Here is a 21,645-nt window from a genome sequence, read left to right on the forward strand (position 1 = left end):
GACTCTTTTCCGTCGCGGTCGTCACCTTGCTGCGGCTTGATACATGAGTTTCACATTTTACATGTTGCAGCCCCAACAGGTCCCATCCATTGTATGCGTGTGTCGTTCTCTCTTCCCCTGCCTCTTATCCTCTTCGCTTTCTTTCCTCTGGCCGCAACTTTGACCCACATCCTGCACCGAGCAAACTTATCTGCCTGCGTTCGGTTGTATCTTCGTGCATTGAATTGGTCCTTAGAGATTCCAGATCTGTTCCTCCGTCGCTGCCATTGTCTATCGTCCATCGTTTTATTTGCCTATTTGCTTCACCGTAACTTTATTTGCGGTGTTCGTTGGGCCTTATCGCTGCATGGCGTTCTCTCACTTTTCATTGTTGCGTCACACTAAGTTCCACGCGTCTCTTTATCGCCAAGCCTTCCTTGCACATTTATCCCTGGTGTCATATGTGACTCCTGCCCACAATCCATTGCTGGTATCTGCCGGTCTGTCATTAACTTGCCAATGGTTTGTACTTCGATCGTTTCAATAACTAACCAGACTTTCGCTTCAGTCTGTCCGTTTTTCCATTAAAAATCGTACCTAATCCTCAACAAACCACATACACACAGTCACAATGTCTGCCGCAACACAACAACCGGTCGTCCCCCCGCGCCCGATCAAGGCCCAAGACACGCCCAAGATCCCGCCACGCCCCGCCCGCCGTGCTGTCGACCGCTCTCTTTCGCCTAGCCGTGACCGGTTTGCCCCGTCGCCATTAGACAGCCTTCTTTCTAAGAGCCCCAGCCGGGCTACTTTCAACCCTGGCTCATCAAACCTGGCCTCCGATCCCATCGACCGGGCCGGCTCCGTCGACCTCCCAACTGTCGGTCAGGAGGGCATAGAATACGATGCTGTCGCAGAAGAGCTCAGCGCATCCAAGTCACATGCTGGCAGCAGCCGCGCCGCCTCCCCGGAACACACTCGTACCGTGGGCGACGACGTGAAGCTGCACGCCCCCAAGCCGTCGCTGCCTGCCATTAGCGCTAAGCAGCGCGTGGCCACTGTCACCCGCACTGATAGCGAAAAAGCTGCCTCGTTCGGCATTGGCCAGGCCACCAGCGGTGGTGACACCAAGAAGAAGGCCAGCACCGCCAGCCAAGACCTGTCGTCCAACGAAGACGGCCTCGAGGATGACGAACACGGCATCCCGGAGATCGGCCGTCAGGTCCCCATGTACCCAAACGCCGGCGATGTCCAGGCTCCCTCTCCGGGACCCGACGCCATGGCTGATGGCGGTAAGCGGAACCACAGCCGCAAGAAGAGCGCGCGTGGTTTCGGTGACCTGCCCCCAGGCAGCTATGGCCTCCACGGCCACGGTGTTATCGCGTCCGACAAACTGGAGAAGGCTTACTATGGCAAGCATCCTGAGCTCATTGAGAAGGAGCACACCCCCCACGACTCCGATCGCGCTCAGGACTACTCCATGACGAGCGCTGACCTGAACAAAATTGTGCGCGAGACGGCCAGCCGTGGCTCTGGAATTGGTAAGTTGAACAGCACACAAATTGATAAGAGTTGCGACGTCGCATAGCCCGCACCCGCATTTGCAGCTTGCCACAGTTGGTATCGGCGCTAACATTTTACTGCAGCGACGCATGGCAGCGCCGGCACCCCCAGCGAACAGGTTGGTTGGCAGGCTATTGACGAGTCGGTTTCCCGCCCCGCATCTGTTGCACTCAAGGGCAAGGCAAACAGTTTCGGCAGCCAATCCTCCGCTGCAGACAAGGGCGAAACCCCTGGAATCTCCTTTTCTGCCCCCAATGATGACAACAATGTCATCCACGTCGATGACCCCAACAACCATCGTAAGAGTGTAATGTTCAACGAAGACGAGGGGCCCGATTTCGATTACGAAGGTGAAGCACCTATTCTCGCGCCCGACGAGGTCGCTAAAGACCCATCCGGCTACGAGCACGAACCCGCCGTGGTTCCTGCATTTGAGCGCCGCCTTAGCTCGTTTGACGGCGAGGACGGCTCCAGCCGCCATTCTAGTCGCCCTGCCAGCATCTATCGCGTTTCGTCGATCCCCCAGGAGTCCGCCATTGCCGAAGAGAAGGCCGAAGACGAATACGAGCCACTGTTCCAGGACGGCGACAACAAGACCGGCCGTGCCGCTTCTGTCTCCGCCAAATCGATTACCGAGGAAGGTGCTCCCCGTTTCCCCAGCCGCGACATTTGGGAAGACGCCCCGAGCAGTGCCCACCACACCGCCGAAGTGTCCACACCCGACATGCCAATTGAGCAGCACCAGGAGGGCTATGTTGCCCAGCGCCCCTCGACCGACTCTCCACGGGAGGGTGAGACCCCTGCCCAGGCTTTCGCTCGGCAACAGGAGGAGCTCGCCGAGAAGGAGCTACAGGGAGCCGATGCATTTGCCGAGAACCGCAAACCCCGCGGGCCTACGTCGTCCCCATTGGCCAAAAAGGAGATTCTTGCCCCGGCGGGCAACACCCACGCGCCCTCCAGCAGCCCCGCCAGCGCCAGCAGCCTCCGTCGCCCACAACTCGGCCAGCGGTTCCCCAGCCGTGATGTCTGGGAGGATGTGCCCGAAAGCCTGCGGCTTCAGACTGTTGTCTCGAACCCACAGGGAGAGGAGGCATCTTCTCCTCTCGACGTATCAAAGCCCACCGTGCCCCAGAGACCGGCACGGAAGCTGACGGACTCGTCAGACAAAGCAGCACCAGTCGTACCGAGCCGGCCTAAGCCCAAGACTGCTTCGTCTGAAGAGGATGCTAGCAAGCCCGCGGTTTCCGACAAGCCCAAACCTGTTGTTCCCACTCGCCCGGCCCGCCACCAGCAGCCCAGTGCCGACCAGGAGCCCGAGTCTGTTCCCCGGTCTAAGCCGGCCGTCCCGGCTCGTCCTTTTGGTGGCAAGATTTCTCAACTGCAGGCCAACTTCATGTCAGACCTGAACAAGAAGCTTAAGATTGGCCCCCAGGCTCCTAAGAAAGATGACCCGGAGCCGACTGAGAATGCCCCTGAGGCTGAAAAAGCGCCGCTTGTGGATGCCCGCAAAGGTCGTGCCCGTGGCCCCCAGAGAAGCGCCCCGCGCGCTGCCGCTGCTTCGACGACAGCCCCTGCCACTTCCTCCGCACCGACCCTGGCCTTTTCCACAACCACAACCCTCTACAGTATCGACCCCGAAGATGGCGGTCTGATCGTCACGTCTGGCAAGATTTCGTCATCAATTCCAGAGGCCGAGAAGGACGAACCTGCTGCAGTTGAGCCTGATGCGGTTGAGAAGAAAAAGGGGGAGGAGCCTGCTGCGAAGGAGGAGGCAAAGGCTGAGACTGCCGAGCCAGCCGAGGCAGCTGAACCAGCTGAACCAGCTGAGCCAGCCGAGAAGACCCAGACGATTGCCTCTAACACGGCTGGCGAGCCCCTCGTCGAGGCCAAGGTTGAGGCATCGGGCGATTCAGTAGAACCCGCTGCTGTTGAGGAGCCAGTTGTTGCCGAGGAATAACTTGGGGGCGGTGTCTGATTTATCGTGGCGCATTTTGTTTTCGATTCTCTACATGTTACGCATGTTTATATTTTCTTTTGGTCCCGTGGAGGCTTAACTAGAAAAGAACACATTAATTCATAAGACGGGGGATTTGCATAGTAGCATAGCTGTTCCTGCGGCGAGTTGGATTTTATTTTCCTGCGGATTTTCAGGTATCCCTCATTTGTTCTTCACTGTTTCTTTCTTGACGTTTCTTTTTCTATTTATAATTTTACACGCTGCATTGCTGGGTAGTCTCTTGGCTTGTTTCCTATATTGAAACCGTCGTTTTTGTGCATTCTCAGCTCACTCCTTGTGATTGAGCAAAGCTTGACAGTACGACCGCAGACACAACACATTTGCTAGACACTGGTAAACATTACCACAATCTTTATGTTAACCCACCCTTAAGAGTAGCCTGAGTCATGGCTTGCGATCTGCTGGTATTGTACACACATATAAAAGCGCCAGTCTTTTCATGACATGGTAGAATTGAATATGGACAATTATATTTACTTAGTGTAGCTAGTTCAATTTGTAAAACAATCTTGTATTGAAATAAAATAACGTACTGATAACGGGTAGAGAAAACGTCGTAAGCATCAAAATAAACAGAAAAGAGAAACATAGTATCTGTTGAACAGGCCTGGCCAGCAGGGTATCCAATAGCCTCTTCTGTAATATCATTCTGTAATGTCATAAATGCCATGAATGTCACAAATAAATCAATCTGGTCTTCATCTTCGTCTCTCCAAATTCTGCATCCGTCCTGACAGCCGGTATTCACCGGAAGCGCCCGGCATCCGCCGAGGTCTTCTGTCGCTGCCACCTACCTTATCCGCCCACCACCGTCGGATGCTGCCGGTGAGGGACCGCTTCAAAAATTCTGATTCGCGGTGCTGGGGATTCTGTCGCTGCCGCTGGACCGCCGAGCAGAGGCTCGGTTCACACGCCGACTATTGTTCTGCATTGCCGCAAACTGGCCCACTTCAAGCTTGGCCCGAGCTACCTGGGCCTTGGTGACAACAAAGCCGCACTGGGCGACGTTACCGTTGGACATGAAGAGGGGCCAGACGTGGGCAGCGACGTCGTTGATGCTGTCCAGAGGTAGAACAGGCGACGGCGCATTTCCATCGTCTTTGTCCGGTGTGTCCGGCAGGACACGCCACTCGTTAACCTCGAGTTCGTCGTCATCCAGGTCAAGGAGGGCCTGGAAGACGTCGCGCAGAGGTTGAATGTCGGTGCGCCACGTCTCAGCAGTCTCGGCACACCAGCGGCCGAGGGCGACGAAGAAGGCGTCGCTTGCCTCTTGCGAAAGAATACCTCCGACAGCACCCCGGACACTGAGTGCCCGCCCGACGGCCTTGGCGCGGGCCGCCGCGTGGGTCTCTGCGTGGAATAGATCGTTCTGGACCCCGTCCATGGTCGCGGGCCTGGCCTCAGCACGGAGAAGCACACGGCGCACAAAGTTGAGGTGCTCGTCATCATCGATGCGTTCGTGGAGCCAGTCGCTCAACTCACTGCCGTGCTCCAGAGTGTAAAATGGCTGGAACAGCTTGGCAACGGCATTTTTGGCCAAGAAGCGCAGGACGGCAGCTGTGCGCATACGCTTGGCGTCAAGAGTGTTGGACGGCGGCAGCGGTATATTGGTGTCTCCAACAGCGCTTGTGAACGCCTTCCAGTCATCGCTGTCGCGGGCAAAGACGTGGGCCGGTAGGTCGGTGGCGAAACAACCGCTGACAAGGCGATGAGCACTCTGGAAGATGGAATCCAATTTTGCCGAACTAATTCAAGTAATTGCATGTTAGTGCGTTCGAGGGCGAAGAGTTGTGGGAGGTCAAGGGCATCGAGAGGATGGGCTTACGCGTCTTGCAGAGGCAGGTTGTGGATCGGGATGGCATAGCCGTTGAGCGTATCCAGCTGCCTCTTGAGCTCGCCCACTTTGGCATGGTGCTGCGTTTTCAGCGTTTCGACTTGGGCAGTCAGTTTGGCGAGTTGGGCTGATTGCTGGGACAATTTTCCTTCGAGAGATTTCTTGTCCCGCGTGAGTGTATCATTGGCCACAAGGAGGGCTTCAATCTTTTTCTTCTCTTCCGTAGCCTCGGACTTCAAGGTGGCATTCGATTCCGTGATGTTTTTGAGGTCACGGTCTTTGATGGCCGCTTTCTTTCGCAGCTCTTCCACACGGCCTTCGAGCCTCCGAATGGTTGTCCCTTGGGACGCAATTTGAGACTGCATGTTGTCGTTTTCAGCTTTGACCTGGTGAAAATGTTCCAAGCTGGCACGCAGAGCCCCTTGGCAGTTTTTGTTGTCAGAGAGTACGGTTTCGACGTCCTTGAAGACATTGCGATTCTGCCAGAGAGTCTCCATGCTCTGCTGGAGTGTACTCAGTCTCTCACTGAGCTCGATGGTCTGCAGCGGCGGCGAAGGCGGTGATGTGCCGTTTGACGGTGCATTGAGAACGGCAAGAGTGCCGTTGAGGCCGTTTGGAGAGGCCATGCTGATACTTGTGTAAATGTTTGAAGTGAAAGAACAAGGAATGTGGATAGCGGTGGTTGTGGTAAGGTATGACGGGCAAGCCAGGGTGTAGGTACTTGCAAGGTTAGGCTTGACGATGGATCTCATCAAACTGATGCTCGAGGATCATGCCGGGTTATATATCCTGCGCTCGCCAAGCTTGCTCAAGTAATCGATGAGCAGGAATGCAATTACTTTGTTGCCATGCGGGCTTCTGCGGCGCATGCATCGGGTTGTCATGTCTTGTAGGCCTCACCTCGTTCCTCATCATCTTGTAGATTTCTCCTCTTCCTGTTCCTGTTCCTGATTTGATTCTGATCATGGTCTGGCTTGCTAGCTTTCATCCAGTGCTTCCTTCCATCATCCTCTCCGTTGTATCCGTTTGTTTATTTCCAGCCGTTGACAGCCCCGGGATTTGGTACGAGGCTGGCCTCAATTCATTTTGTGCACATCTTTCCGAATTTCATGATGATTGTTGTGGTGCGGCCTCGGCCTTGCCCAGTGAAATCATAGATCACATCACCCTCTTTTTCTGCGGGGATTCCTCGATGCAGAAGGTTGTGTTTGCCGTTGTCCGCCTTTTTGAGCCTCTTTGCGTCCTTTCACCTCATCAATTGTGTGCTCATAGGCAAAGCGAAGAGAGGGAAAATGGTCTGGCCCCCAACTTTCCAAGCTGCAACTTACGGCGTTGACGTGGCACCGTTTCAGTGCTTGCTGTGGGCTGTCGGCCGACCCTTCTCCGCGCAACTGCGACAGGCCGTAAGTGCTTCGGACTCGGCTGGACCAACCACAGGATGAGGCGACCCCGATCGCCAGAGAAAATACGGATTAGAAAGCACAAAATTCAAGGCGACAAGGCGACTAGGCAACAATTCTGCAAAGCGAACATGATCCTCGGACGCGACAACAGCGCAAAACCGCGACAACAGCGCAAAACCGCGACGAGGTAGCAAAGAGCGGACACGGGCAGTTCGTGCAACAGTGAGGCTTATGCGGGGGAGCCTCTTGTGTACACAAGACGTTGTGAGCGTCAAATAGGAGGCCTTTTCTGGACGCGAACGGACGAATGGCATGACTTGTGCAGAAATGCGTCAGTGATCATGGACAACAACAATAAACAACCATAAGCCGAAGCTACGGATTGACTCAACCGCATCGCAGGCAGCCATTACCACACGAATGGTGCGGCAGAGAGAGACTGAGAGGTTAGAAGGCGAGAAGTGAGAGCCGGCAGTATTCCCGCTCGACGAGGTGGTCGACGACGATGAGAAGAGGACGGACAAACAAGGATACTATTTTCGAGAGAAATCAAAGCCCCTTAATCGAGAAAACATGACGCATCACGTGTATGGCACGGTCGTAATGTTCTTTGTTTTGGCTTGCCGACTATGGAAGGCGCGACCGGTCCGAATGACTTGTCCCTTACCTTTTGGAACCACACGGCGCACAATTTACAATGTTTTTATTGCCTGAATAGCAAGAATAAATGAAGTGAAAAATCACGTTCACCTTCATCAGCATCAGCCATCATAAGCAGTCTTTCGTACAGCCCATCAGCTCACCGACAGACGACTGCACGCGTGATGCTGCCCAAATCTCGTTTAGCTATGTGCTGTACTTGAGTAGACCCTTAATCATGTTTATTTGTAACTCCTTTGCCTTGTCATTTTGTTTTTGTTGTACAAACCTAACTTAACAATCCTCAGCAGATGGCCAATCATGGCATTAGCGTTGCCTTTGTCGGCTAAGACACTTATCCGTTAGTTTATACGAGTCGGCCGCCTTGAGACGTAGAGACTTACGGTACACTTGATAATAATTAATGAGATCGAGGAAGCGGATGGCGAGTTGGGAGGCTACGGACCAGGGTTTTACCTTACTGTAATATATGCTTGGTGGTGAGACTAAGCTCGGTGAACGTCGACGTCACGAATGGTGGACTGCGTAGGAGTGTAGGTTTCAGTCTAGAAGGGGTTTCCCTACACTTAGAACCCACAGTAGACTGGTATAACTTACGGTGATAGCCGTATAGTAGTAGTAATGTAATAATAATATTTCCTTATATTATTATTCACGATATAAGTGATCATTACTCTTCCCTCCCCTCGAATTATTCAAGTCACTATCCAACGAACAAAAGACGAGGCCGATACAATAAAAATATAAATCACCATCCAACCCAGCTCCCAGCACTGACACCATCAAAACAACACAACTGAAGCTGTGAGCGCCACCAGCGCCATTCCTGCAAACGTGACAGGATTGATTGAGTTTGACGTCGTGCCGGCCATGTGGATGAGCACTCCGTTGGACTGCGAAAGGTTGCGCTTGCTGGCGATCATTCAATCGTTGAAATCCGCTGAGACGTCATGCTCGTTCGTGCCGTTGAGCTGGCACCATTCCAAGCAGGTATTTACAACGTGCACGGGACTAGGGTGGCAGCAATCGACCATCCACGGATCGGACGCGTTGGTGCCAGGGATGACGGCGTAGGTAAGGTTGCGCGGGATGGGTAGGACGTCGGGAACGAGGTTCGTCAGGCAGCTCGAAGTACTGGAGTTTGACATGGTCGTGGTGCTCGTCTACTGCCTACAGAACGAGGCAAATTTGACTGGTCTTTTCAAACGATGGAGGTGGTTAAAATAAAATAAAAGCGAAGATGTGTAAGATCTACCGTGAAACAGCGAAACAGCGAGTTGCGATAAAAAAAGTCAAGAAGTCGAAAAAATCAAAAAAAAAAAAAAGAGGAAGGGACAAGGGGCGTTGTATACAGTGCCAACTATTTATCGGTACTATCGAGTTTGTTTGGTCAAGTGCAGTCAGCCTCTGCTTGACTGGGGCACAGTTGCTTCTATAATAATAGGAAATGCGACGGACAGGGCCTGGACCACGGTGACTACAGTATTTATTATACACCCAGTCTTATTGTGCGACTTTTAATTAGGCTGATAGTACCAGGCCCCCTTTTATGCTGTACCGAACATGTTGGACGCCTAACTGGAGAGTGTTTGCCGGTCGTATATCCGGGCCAGTAGACAGACCGTCAAGTTGGCTGTCTACTGTGGTTGACTATGTCCAAAATCCATAGATAACAAAATTCGAGGATTTTCTGAAAATGGGGGCCAAACCGGGTGTATTTGTCGGGCATCTAGACATCGGATGTGTATGATACACAACAAATCGAAAAGAAAGCTGTTTGCAGGGATATTGATAAGACTGTGCGTAGCATTCTGGGCAGTCTCGGCAGGATAAAGATTTTTTTTTTTGAAAAAAGACTGCCAAACTAAGTGGGAGGCTTGATGTTGCGAACTACGCAGCTACATATACGCACGTCGTCAGAGACAAGCCGGATATTTTGGGCTCTACGTTGAGTTCCAACTTTTTGCGGCTCGTACACATCAAATTTTACAAATTATCATGGTAGTAGGTGCTCAAAGTCATATGTGGCCCCCCGTTAACTGTGTATATTGTTCCTTGTGAGAAACTGCGCCCAACAAAACCAGATACCCTTGGATGCAACGAGCCATTCGATCCGTCAAACCTAATCTATAACAGAAGATGCCACCGGCCTTTGCGATCTTTGAATATCTGATCTCGACGGCCCTCAAAAAATATGGAGCCCCGATGGCAGTCCGTTTGTCATGTAGTCTCTCAATAAGGTCAATCGCAACGGTAGCTGCAACTGCGTTGTCGGCATTTGCCTGGCCGAAGATGATGCCTATTGAGACAAGAACGGCCGTGCTGGAAGTCCTTAGAGGCATGCCGACCGGCGTACCTTTATATCATTCTATCGATGGATGCGATGGCAATAACACGTGGCCAACCGGGCCGTACCCTTCGCATCCCCGGTATATATCCCCGGTATTGATCGGTGGTATACACTAGCGGTATCATGATAAGCGGTGGTAGGCACAATACTCCGGGTGTATATGTATGGGTTGGTAGCGCCGGCAAACAGTAAACAAGAACTCTTACCTACGTCATACCAAGAACTAAAATTACTGTACACTGATAAACCGATCTCTTTTTTCATTTTGCGAATGAGTTTCCTCCATTACTGCATTGTCTAGACAAGCCTTCACCACTCGCTGCCCTTGTAGATAATAGACATATCATGAGACTCGTACAATAAAATACTTATTGAAACTAGTTTTAAATTAGCAGACTATTTATTGTGTTGATTTCTTATTATACTCTTTAGATGTCGAAAGCGGCTTATAGGGGCGCTTAGGTTACTGGTAGTAGCCTTCAGTATACAGTGTAATTAATACGTCGTATGACTTGCTATTTACTGTGCATTTCCCCTCCCCCTACACAGTCAGTGTGTAGTTCGTTCCACTGGTTGTTAAATGTCACGCGGTGCTGCTGAGAGTGGCGAGCCACTGGGTCTAGCTGTCGACGAGACCGGTGCCGTTGAGTAATGTGAGGAGGATAACGGATAGGATAAGCAGTGATAAGAAGGTCTCTCAAGGACGAGGTGTTGGGGCTGGCGAAGGACGTGCGGAAGCGAGGACGGGCGTGTCTTATATCACTAGTTAGAGAGGTATATGCCGCTTGAGAACAAGTGGTAAGATTAGCCTTGAAGGACGCTACCGCCCGACGACGACGATGATGGCACCAGTCCTTGTCCCAGTCCAGCCGCATCCCAACTCAAAGTCAACTTGACGAGGGTCTTTCGAAGAGCATGGCCAAGAACGGGACGCCGGCAGCAACAATCATCACCATCATAGGAAAGGAAAAAGCGTTGAAGATCGCGAACATGAGTTCGACGAGGAGCGGGGACAAAAGGCCATGATCCAGGACGTAGCCGCAGCAGCAATTTTCCGAGGAACAACTCAAGCGGCCACCATACGAGAGTCCGTACTTTCCGAGGCCAAGAATATATTAAGGGTTCGCGGCGCGCGCGTATGAACAAACTCTTTCGAAGCTTGAAAACACGCGGCCATGAAATGGCCTCCACTTCGGGTCGACTGCAGCTGCTATTCCGCAAGCAGGAGCTACTGCCACTGGTTGGTATCTTTATCGGACCGCGCGCTGAACCTGCTGCGGGTAATGGTTAGGACAGGAGGCTGCAAAAGTCAAACATTAGATAGGTGTCAATATTCGACTCCGAAATTGGAGTATGTACGTAGGAAGTGGTTGAATTACATCATCATACTTTTCTTTTCGTCAGACAAGTCGACAACTGAAAACAACCTAAATCAACATTCGGGAGAATTCTCGTGTGGAGGAGATGGCCGTTTTCTCGTCTTACTCAACAATATAGTCGGCTGAGTTTAAGAATACAATAAAGTGGAACGACTGAACATTAGAGGACGGCTTCTTTTCGAAACTGTAATAGTCAATGAAGTGCCACATAATCTAAACGGCTATTCGCATTGTAAACAGTTCGTCCCTTCTTCCAATGTGGTGGGACGACTCAATCAAGTCATACTATAGAAAATGTTGTATTTTAGTTCCGTATTCATAGGCAACCGTTCACGTGGCCGTCAGGGTGCCTCGGGCATTTAGTCCGCCTAGACCGGCAGCCGTGGTCCTTACTCCCTCCGCGGAGTGGATGATGAGACTTTTGGTCGTATGATGCCTTGGTAACGTTGGTTTGCCAAAAGAAAAGGAATGTGGACATGGTGGATGGACATCTACGGGTCGTTCAGTTGGATAAAAGCTGATAAGAGCCGAAGCAGGGGCCTCCATGCCGAGCTGGTGAGCTTTTGGATTCTCGGACAAGCCTGCCGTATGCCATCTAGTGAAATATGAGAAACAAATGAGGTGTGGCCAGATGGCATTCGTCGAGGATGGTTATTATTTACTATAAACGGCAATGAGGGAGAAAGTTTCCAGGGAGTGGGCACTGAACGGCAAAGGTAAGCAAACGCAAGTGTTGCTTTGACCTACCATTTTTGTCAATATTCGTAAATAAATTGTTGAATCACGAACTGCACACTTGAACTGCGAAAACCTACATGAATGTTCGGCTCGCCGGACAACTTCCTATACTTTTATAAAGATGCATCCTTTATTCCATATTGTCTTCTAATACCCTCTGTTGTGGGGTTAGAATGGCCCCAAAAAAGCCGACTATATGAGCATAGCAAACAAAAATCGACGAAAAGGAAGAAAAGGAAGAAAGGAAGAAAGGGAGGCGTTCGGCTCCCCGCGTTTCGGAGACTGGTCTTCTCCGATCAGGTTTATCCAAAGTACGGAAGATCTGCACAGTAGTTCTGAGAGTGAGCGGGCGCCCCGTGCTAATCTGGAGCAAATATAACCCCATACAATAATATCTCAAGGATGGGTGCAATACTTTGGCACCCATGGAAGAATATGGTGATCTTATATAAGGTGGATCCTACCCTATTTTAGCCGGGAAACGTACACATGAGCGGGGAACGACAGAACAGGAAATACTGAGGATGAAAGACAGCCAAGAATGGACAAACGAGAAGATCAGGGAGACAATGCGGAGGAGGGCACGACAATACGGGGAAACTATATAAACTGCCGAATGGAACCGCTTGGCGCCTTGTCTTGTCCTGCCTTCTTGTCGTATCGTTTTCGTGGTCCACAAACACCTTGCAATTCGTTCAAAAATAACCAAACACCTAACCAACATGGTCGCCCTCACATACTTGGCACTTGCTGCCACGGCCGTCTCGGCCGCCTTGGCTGCCCCCACGGCTGAGGCCGACGCGCCTGACTTTGTCATCGGCCCCTCTGAGGCGGCTCTGGAGGCCCGTCAGGACTACAACCAGAACTACAAGACGGGAGGCAACGTCAACTTCCAGCCCACCAACAACGGCTACTCGGTGTCCTTTTCTGGTGCCGGTGATTTCGTCGTTGGCAAGGGCTGGAAGACGGGAACCACCCGGTTAGTTTTTCTTTGTTTTTCTCTTTCTTGGACTATCCTCGCGTCCCTTGTTCTTTCTATTTTCGCTTCGCTCGACCGTATCACTAATCCCTCTGTAGCAACATCACCTTTGACGGCTCCACCACCCACTCCGGTGGCACTGTCCTCGTCTCCGTCTACGGCTGGTCCCGCAACCCGCTCGTCGAGTACTACATTACCGAGTACGCGTCCGACGGCAAGGGCTCCGCCCAGGGCAGCAAGGTCGGCACCGTCGAGAGCGACGGGTCGACATACGACGTTTGGAAGCACACCCAGGTGAACCAGCCGTCGATTGCGGGCACGACGACCTTTACGCAGTACATTTCGCAGCGGCGCACCGCGCGCCCCGGCAGCGGTACGATTACGACCAAGAACCACTTTGACGCGTGGGCGTCGCTGGGTCTCAAGCTGGGCTCCATGGACTACCAGGTGCTGGCGACGGAGGGCTGGGGCAACGCCGGCGGCAACAGCAAGTACACGCTGAGCACGTAAAACGTCCCAATCTCAACGAGCGAAGCGAAGGGTGGCGAAAAGAAAAGAAGAAAAGGAAAAAAAAAATGCGTGTGGCAGAGTTGGCTTGGTGATGTGCACATATTGTATATCTTCGTTTTACGCTCTCGTAGTGTCAGAAATATTCAACTATTTCTTTTGGTCTAGATCCATATATATTATCAAACCACTCCCCATCCTAGTTTTTCGACTTGGCGTACTTGACCAGACCGTCGAGCCAGCGTTGGTGGCCATTGAGCATGGGGTTCGGCTGGGCCTTGGCCAGCTGGGCGGCCGGCTTGCCAATCTGCGTCTCCTGCGTCAGAATCCGCGTCAACGGCTTGTCCTTGGTCGACCACGGCGCATCCTCCACGATCCACGCGTGGTACACCTCGATCGCCGAGTCCGCATCGCCGTCGTTCCGGGCGTGCCAAGCCAGACGGCCGGGCGTGGTGGCCGTCGGTGGCACGCACTCGACGAGCTCCATGTCGAGTGGAGGAAAGCCAAACGTGGCAAAGCTGAAGTGGCTGCCGACAGCCGCAGGCATGAACAGAGAGCCGCCGGCGGGCGGGGTGATTTGGCCGATGTTGTCGTAGTACGCCTCCCAATGGGCGCTGTCGGCCAAATAAGGCCAGACTTGAGTTGCTGTCAGACCAACGGCGAACACCTCGTTGGAGACGTAGTTGTCCGTGGCGCCCGGGAGGAACTTGGTGGGCCAAATGACGGCAGAGGCGGTGGGGGTGGCCATAGTAGGGTTGCGTCCCCTTGTGGGCGGAACGAAGGAGTGATACTGATGGGTGGGCGAATAGAGAGTAAATAGTAAATGAGATGCGAGTAGACAATATGCAATATCAGGGACGTCGTACGAAGACGTGAAAGGCGAGTTGGGACGCAGCACAACCCGTTGCCGTCCACGGTATAAATGCAGCCCACCTTTTCGTCTAAAGTGACAAGTCGGAAAATCCATTGCCCCAATGGCCCCGAAAGCGGTAACGACAAGTCGTGTTGCTGACAAAATCGGGGTACAAGGCTATTGAGAGCTTAAACGGTTGGTCGATTGTATTTGACCGTCAGTTACATCTGTTCACTTTACGTACATTTTAATCGCAAAGTCCACATTTAATTTTCATTTCATGTTCATCCTAAGTTTGACAAACTCTGACGTGTTCGTGTCCCAGAAACTTTCCTATTGAGCCCGTCGCCAGCCCCAGCTTTCAATACGATGCAAGCTTGGGAATGGCATGCTTAAAAACATTCTTTGGATCGTACTTATTCTTCAACGCCACCAGCCGGTCGTACTGCGCCCCATAGATCTTCTTGTTGTCCGAGTCGTCGTCGCCGCCCAGCGACACGTACGTGCTCTCCAGGACGTTGTCTGGATCGGCTGCGCGCAGGTCCCGGACGAAGGCCTTGGCCCACTCGGCCGCCTTCTGTTCGTCGGCCGGGTCCGTGGCCACCGCAATGACCTCGAGCATTGCGTGGTCCTCGCGCGCGCCAAAGACGGAGGCCTCGTTGGCGGGCGGTGTGCGCAGCGCATGAATGGAAATGGCGCTCTCGGACGTCGGCAGGCTGGCGTTGTACTTGGCGAACACGGCGGCCATCGCGGGCGTGTACTTTTTAAAGTTCAATGGGAACACACGGCCATAGACGCCGTACGTCAGGTTCTTCTCGTTGTTCTCGGCGAACTGATAGACCGACGTCGGCGCCGCCTGCTTGACAATGGGGGGCTTGCCAAGCGAGCCCGCGACCTTGTCGACCCACTGGTTCGCGGCGTCATGGTCTTCGCCGGCCCATGTCACGCCGAGCGCAAACACGTGGCCGACGCCCGGGAAGGACACGCCAAAGGGCTGCAGGTACAGCTCGGCAGGCAGCTCGCCCGATTCGCGCCAGCCCTGGTAGGCAGCCGAGAATGCTGTCCAGGCACCGTGCAGGTCGCTCGGGTCGGACACCACCATGCCGGCCACAATCTCCTTGAGGGGGAATGCCTTGGCTGTCGTCTCGACAATCACACCAAAGATGCCGCCACCACCACGCAGGCCCGTAAGCAGTTCGTCGTCGCCCTGCAGCTCGACCAGCTCGCCGGCAGGATTAACCAGCCGGACACTCAGGATCTGGTCGACGCCGGGGCCGTGCTTGGGCGCGAAGGGACCGTAGCCGCCCAGCGTGGCCCAGCCCGTGTAGCCGACACTTCCAACAGTGCCAACGGGCGTGGCGAGTCCAAACTTCCCCAGCTCTCTAGACACATCACGTAGGAGGGCGCCGCCACCAACCTTGACCGTCTTCGACGCCTCGTCGACCACGACCGAGTTGAGGTCACGCAAATCAATTGTCAGCACGCCGTGGATCTGGGACCGCCCTGCCGTGTCGTGGCCGCCGACCCGCACGACAAAGTCGACATCGTTGTCGACGCAGAAGCGGATGAGTGCCTGGACGTCCGCGGCGGACTGGGGCCGCGCAATGGCAAAGGGCTGGGTGGCTGGCTTCGAGATGAAGGCGGCCTTGGTAGCAGCAAAATCGGGCGAGTTAGGGGTGTAGTATTTAATGGCAGGGTATTGCGCAAGGTAGTCGCCGAGAGTGGCCGCGGTGGAGGCATTGCCGGGAGCCATTTTTGTATGGGAAGTATTAGTAATCTTGGGGAATGCTATCGGGAGGAGGGAAGCTTTCTTAGGAAGAAGGTACGATCGTGATATTGTTGACCAAGGTCAAAGTAATTATTTACAAAGTCCAAACGGCAAGAGGCGGCGACGAGAAGATATAGAGACTCGCACCTGCCTAATGAGCGTGACAGCAATACGCGGAATGACGCCAGGTCCCGGCGCTCTCATTTCCTAATACTGAATTGCATGCATCGGCCACCAATGTCTGGCTCCATTGGCGTGGAATCAGGAAACACACGAATAACAGGAGGTAATACGTGGTAGAACTATGCGTAATACGGGACAATTACATGTCAACTGGAGTGAGCAATGGCTCGCATCAGCACTAACCGTCAGCCCTCTGATCGTCTCCACTCGAAACAACGACTGCAAGACAAGAGTGGATGATTCCAAAGCCACAAACCGTCCTCACTTTCGTCGCATTAACTACCAAAAGTCTTCCTTGAAGTTTTGGTAGAAATGGCGTCGTGGGCGTTGTCCAAGTTAAAACTCAGTTCAGGGCCGGCCGTCAAGATAACGGGAGTATGTCTCGGTCCACCGGGTTTGCTTGCTAGTGGGCTGGCAGAACCGCAGCCATTGCCGGCTAACAAGACTAAAATAAGCCGGTGTAGATTTTGCGGCCGCCGACACTTCGGGGCCGCCAGTCGCTGTGATCATTTCATTGTTGCGATACATCTCCGGGGAGAGGGTTGCTTTTCTTACAATAATAATCATCTCTGACACAGTCTGAAGCAAGAACCGTGGAACCTTTCTTATAGGAAGGAGCGTAGCACGACCAGAGACGATGACCAATGTCAACAACGCCAGGCAAAGACGCTCTGTCTCCAGTGAGTGTGATTTTGTCGAACCTTGAAACAGCGGCTTGTATTTTTGCTAATCGACGCGAATTGCAGCCGGCTTCATGGATGATGTTGTGGCTCATCAAATTGCCAACCAGGTCAGGCAGGCTATCCTTTTCATTTTCCTGCGTGGTCAGCAAGCCAACAGAGACGATATGGACCATGAAAGGATGTCAGACGACAAAAGACAACAGCTGTTTAGTTTCAATATGTATGTATAGATGGTCAATTTCTTAAAGTAATCTTCATTTTGTCTCGTATCAGTCGTCTATTGAAAATAATAATTGTCAATACAAATTATGATTTCATTATCAAAAATGTATCCTTTCACAAGAAATGCCATAGGAGCGACATTAAACAGGGTAAAAATGCCATGGCGACTTCACAAAGACTCGCGATTGCCAGTCTTTTACGGGCCACGGTCGTCATGTTTCTGAGACAGCTGTCGGAGAAGTGACCTGAGTGTTGTGGACCACTGTGCATATCGTTGTACAGCAAGCCCGGTTTGCACCTTTGCTGACTGACAAGTCTGTTGCACTGCAGTTCTATTGCGGGGGGAGAAAGAGAGACAACAGTCATCGTGCGCATCGGAGCTGTTGTGCAACCGGTTCCTTCTGACCATGTCAAAGGATGATGGAACACGAGAGACAGAAGTTGTCCCAGGGAGTAGATGAGGGAAGAAAAGGATAGCGACAGTGCGTCCTCGGCACGGAAGCGTCGTCCCTCGGGATCCCGCAGGAGCACAAACACATAAACAAAAAGCACAGATGCCGCACACATGCCCATTCCAGGTTGACGCGTGTAGCTGGGATTGGAGTTGGCAGGTTGGTGGCACACGTTTCTCCAGGTGGCACAACATAGCAACATGTGGTATAGGAAGGGGACACGAGAAACGACACATGGAGCAAGAAGCACGAAGCAGGAGGCAGCAAGCATCAAGTGCAGAAATGGAACTGCAAAGTGCAGAGACCAACCCAGAAAACACGTCTTGGAGCTCTATCTAAAATTAATGCCCGCCAGCACAAACCTGTGTTATTGCATGCGCGTCGAGAAGAAGAGGCAGGGCCTGTGAGGAGAAGGAAAAGATCAAGCAACGTATAAAACGAAAAGCAAGGCAGAAACCCATACAGATGAACACGTAAAAATCAAGAAAAATACAAATGCGGCAAAAGAAAACAGCAGATTGCCAACCCAAAAGCCAAATATGTCCAGCGACGCCCGGAATTTCCCCTCTTGTTGAAGATCAAAGGTCGTTCAGGCACCCGAGGGGCAAGATAAAGTCGTGTGCAGCGTTTGTGGGGGAGCAAAACGTCTCTGCAGCCGGCGTTTGTCGCCCTCGGTAGTATGGTATGCAGACTGGCCGTATTAATGTAGCGGGGCTGTACTGTGTATAATTTGAGGGATGCAATAGCGGAATAGATGGTGCTCGTAACGTGCCGGAAAAAGAAAAAAAAACGAATTTTCTTTTATGAAGTCTATTGTTTGTTGAACGCCTGGTACCCGAGTGTCGTGTCGTCTAAGTTACCCGGTAGTGCGGTCGAGGCGTTGATTTTCAAGTGTTTTTTTTTTGTATCGCTTTTCATATTTCTCAAAATAAATGCGAAAAGAACAAAATGATTCGAGCGAGAGAGGGAATGTCGAGGCAAGTCGCAAAAAAATCGAGGATAAGTAAGAGAGCACTTCGGTGGCTACTCCGCCTCCTCGAGCAGAGTGATCACAGGTACATCGCCGAGCTTCTCGCGGCCCTTGAGGAAGGAGATCTCCAGAATGAACATGTAGCCGACGAGCTCACCGCCGAGTTTCCGGACAAGTTCACCGGCAGCGGCAGCCGATCCGCCTGGAAAGAGGCACGTTAGCGGAGAAGAGGCACCCAAAAAAGCATGTGATCGAGGGGTTGGGATCAGAAATGCGCCCTAAGACCGCCAAAGCGCAAAACAACGCAACAACGAGCGCAACCGCGAGCGCACAGCGATCAATTGCGCAAAACAGTAGCAACTTACCCGTCGCAATGATGTCGTCCACAACAAGGACCTTCTGGCCGGGCTTGATGGCATCCTCCTGGATCTGGAAGAAATCGGTGCCGTACTCCTTCTCGTAGCTGGCCGTCACGCATGAGCCCGGCAGCTTGCCCTGCTTGCGCACCGGCGCAAAGCCGGCGCCAAGACGCAGGGCCAGGCCAGGGCCGAACAGGAAGCCACGGGCATCAAGACCGACGACGACGTCAACCCAGGGGGTGTTGGGGGTGGCGGTGACAGCGGGTGAAAAGTGCAGGGCCTGGAGTTCAAGCGCGCGGAGGAGACTGGCATGGACAGCAGGGTCGAGGAAGATGGGCATGATATCGATGAAGACGATGCCCTTGATCGGGAAGTCGACGAAGCGCCGGAGGGCATCATATAGGCCTATCTTTGTACTGGCGAGTTCGGTGGCGGCGGCGGCGGCGGCGGCGGACTGTCCTCCCGAGGCATTTTGGGCAACGGAGACGGTGGTGGCAGCGGGTCTGGAGGCGTCTGGACTTGTTTCCTGACTCTGGGCAGTCTGAGAGACCTGGGAGGTCATGATGGGGAAGAGAAAGGAAAAAAAAAGAAGAGACGAGAGAGAAAAGAGGCGGGGAGGGGAAGCGGAAAGAAAAAGGGAGTGGACGCGATCGAAAGGGCGGTATCAGCGAGGAGGAGGGGTGAAGTCGAGAGAGGAAGGGGGACGAAGAGTGTGTGAGAGGTTGAACACGAGAGATGCAGTGCACGGAGGGGTGCAAGATGGGAAATCAAACGCTGTACTGCGCAGAATGTAGGTGGTGCACAGGTGCTGGTCGACGAGGGTGCAATCTATGCGAGGCAGCGGATGAGGAGGAACGAGAGAAAAAAAGAAAAGAAAAAAAATCGTTGGCTGGAGCACAGCTAGGCTGTAATGGAGGGGTGTGCCGTAAGTGGGAGCCGTGTAAAGGAAAATAGTGAACGCTAAGGAAGAAAAAAATTGCAGCTGGGCACTAAAGAATAAAAAAAGATAAAAAGATAAAAGATAAAAGCAGACATAAATTAATGAGAAGTACTAGGGCCGAAATAAAACAGTTGTTAGAATGGAACCTGGAAAAAAACGGCCTATGAAATTCAACGCAAGGGCAACAATCTAGCGAGAGACATTGCCATGTATTGGCCCTTTACCTCGTTAACCACGAGCGGTAATCAGACGTGCTGCCTTGCGTCGGGGAAGCAGGAAAACGGCGTGCTGGAGCCACTGAGACAGCATATGGATAAGAAGGCGACGCCGACGCGGGAGAAGGAGGGCGGTGCAGCCTTCCGACGACCTTCGAGTCGCCGCGATGCAGAGAAGTGGCCAGTTGCAGTGGCAGTCGACGCAGTGGAATAGCAACAAGAGGATAAACAAGGAAGCATGGTCGGTGCTGGTGTGGAGAGGGAGGTGTGGGATGTAACTGCAAAAACGGCGCTGGAGATATCACGAAGTGGGATGGAGGAGGAAACGTGGGATGGGATGACTACAATGCCGCTTTTTGGCCGGACACACCCCACGGCAAGACCACGATAGGAGCGTCCTCCATCTTCTCCTATCAGGCTATCAACTCGAAAGGTGCGCCGTTTGCGCTTTCTGTTCTGGTTCCCCGGTCTTGCCATCGCAGCTGTGTTTGCACGTTTGCGCCTTCCTATTTTCGATCCAGACTCGTCAAAAATCCACACTCTCCATCCCCTGAAGCATGACAATAGTCCGTCCTCCCGACCAGTCCTCTCGTCTCTCGTCTCGAATGTGGTCTTGACCCACCAGGAAACTCAGAGTGAAGCGGTTTTTCTTTCGCTGTCTCTTTTGTGGACAAGCGGTTGCAGATGTCGAGCGAAACGACTGCTCGGCGCGGTGGTGCCTGGGCGTGCAACTGTCGCTCATTGGTGGTGCTGCAAATGGCTTTTCTGCGGGCAACCCACCATCACTCCTTCCCCGACGAGTAAATTTACAAGCCCCCAATGCGGCAACTACGCCCGCAATACACCAAACAGGAAAGTGAGATGGAGATGGAGCGGTGAGGCTGCCTCTGTTGAGTTTTCTTTCTTCTACCCCTATCTTTGCATCTTTTGCTGTCGAACTTTGCTTCACCCAATTCCCTCAGTTTTGGAGGCGTCGGCAATCGTTTTGTGTTCCTTTCACGTTCCTTGTCGCGTCCGTCCCAATCGCCCAGAAGACGCCGGTTTCAACGCCTCTAAACATGCCCTGCCAACCGCCGTCTTTTGCGGCCCGCACTCCGCCTCTACCAAGTCCGTTTCTTCCATAATGTGCAACTAAGTGACCTTTTTCACGCACACCGGTTGACTCATGTCTTTTACGCAACTCGTGTCGCCCCTGTCGTAAGTGCCACGCTCATACCGCCTCGAGATTCACTCATGTTGAGCGCCGACATTCGAATACTCACGCCTTCAGCCCACACGACGCGTGTTGCTGACATGCCTAGATTGTATCCATTGCCAGTCCTACAAAGAACGCATTCCGGGCGGTATCAAGTAGGCTAACAGCCTCGGACACAGCGACACGCCCTGTGCACTGAAACCGGCAACCAGAAACATACAGCAATGGACAGTCAACACTGTCCGGTTTTGCATTACAGGAGATAAAAGGCAGGTCTGAATCAACACATCAAAACTATGAAAAACAATGGATATGGCATAAGGAAAACCCGTCTTACCACATGTGGCCGTCTTAACAACCCACCTCCGCTGCAATGAAGCCACATCGTTTTATCTC

General features: G+C 52.7%; 8 protein-coding genes across 8 annotated transcripts; 3 read left to right on the forward strand and 5 right to left on the reverse strand.

The window, feature by feature from the left end:
- Window positions 1–610: 610 nt before the first annotated feature.
- SPSK_00691 (uncharacterized protein) lies at window positions 611–3,499 on the forward strand (the record flags this gene model as incomplete). Its single annotated transcript, XM_016727641.1, has 2 exons — window positions 611–1,520; window positions 1,626–3,499. 2 exons carry the CDS (start codon window positions 611–613, stop codon window positions 3,497–3,499), a joined length of 2,784 nt encoding a protein of 927 aa, XP_016584231.1.
- An 898-nt stretch (window positions 3,500–4,397) lies between these two features.
- On the reverse strand, window positions 4,398–6,019 carry SPSK_00774 (uncharacterized protein; the record flags this gene model as incomplete). The annotated part of the gene is made up of 2 exons (XM_016727722.1): window positions 4,398–5,304; window positions 5,385–6,019. 2 exons carry the CDS (start codon window positions 6,017–6,019, stop codon window positions 4,398–4,400), a joined length of 1,542 nt encoding a protein of 513 aa, XP_016584232.1.
- A 2,360-nt stretch (window positions 6,020–8,379) lies between these two features.
- On the reverse strand, window positions 8,380–8,604 carry SPSK_00964 (uncharacterized protein; the record flags this gene model as incomplete). The annotated part of the gene is made up of 1 exon (XM_016727903.1): window positions 8,380–8,604. One exon carries the CDS (start codon window positions 8,602–8,604, stop codon window positions 8,380–8,382), a length of 225 nt encoding a protein of 74 aa, XP_016584233.1.
- A 4,041-nt stretch (window positions 8,605–12,645) lies between these two features.
- SPSK_00885 (endo-1,4-beta-xylanase) lies at window positions 12,646–13,412 on the forward strand (the record flags this gene model as incomplete). The annotated part of the gene is made up of 2 exons (XM_016727831.1): window positions 12,646–12,902; window positions 13,001–13,412. 2 exons carry the CDS (start codon window positions 12,646–12,648, stop codon window positions 13,410–13,412), a joined length of 669 nt encoding a protein of 222 aa, XP_016584234.1.
- A 196-nt stretch (window positions 13,413–13,608) lies between these two features.
- On the reverse strand, window positions 13,609–14,157 carry SPSK_00913 (uncharacterized protein; the record flags this gene model as incomplete). Its single annotated transcript, XM_016727855.1, has 1 exon — window positions 13,609–14,157. The coding sequence occupies one exon, from the start codon at window positions 14,155–14,157 to the stop codon at window positions 13,609–13,611; it is 549 nt and encodes a 182-aa protein (XP_016584235.1).
- Window positions 14,158–14,623: 466 nt separating this feature from the next.
- SPSK_00799 (D-lactate dehydrogenase) lies at window positions 14,624–16,015 on the reverse strand (the record flags this gene model as incomplete). Its single annotated transcript, XM_016727747.1, has 1 exon — window positions 14,624–16,015. One exon carries the CDS (start codon window positions 16,013–16,015, stop codon window positions 14,624–14,626), a length of 1,392 nt encoding a protein of 463 aa, XP_016584236.1.
- A 2,578-nt stretch (window positions 16,016–18,593) lies between these two features.
- Window positions 18,594–19,461, reverse strand: SPSK_00872 (adenine phosphoribosyltransferase; the record flags this gene model as incomplete). The annotated part of the gene is made up of 2 exons (XM_016727818.1): window positions 18,594–18,742; window positions 18,906–19,461. The coding sequence occupies 2 exons, from the start codon at window positions 19,459–19,461 to the stop codon at window positions 18,594–18,596; spliced, it is 705 nt and encodes a 234-aa protein (XP_016584237.1).
- A 585-nt stretch (window positions 19,462–20,046) lies between these two features.
- Window positions 20,047–20,268, forward strand: SPSK_10980 (uncharacterized protein; the record flags this gene model as incomplete). The annotated part of the gene is made up of 1 exon (XM_016737201.1): window positions 20,047–20,268. The coding sequence occupies one exon, from the start codon at window positions 20,047–20,049 to the stop codon at window positions 20,266–20,268; it is 222 nt and encodes a 73-aa protein (XP_016584238.1).
- Between the last annotated feature and the right edge of the window lie 1,377 nt (window positions 20,269–21,645).

This window comes from Sporothrix schenckii (assembly GCF_000961545.1).
Source record: "Sporothrix schenckii 1099-18 chromosome Unknown Cont48, whole genome shotgun sequence".
Lineage (NCBI taxonomy): Eukaryota > Fungi > Ascomycota > Sordariomycetes > Ophiostomatales > Ophiostomataceae > Sporothrix > Sporothrix schenckii.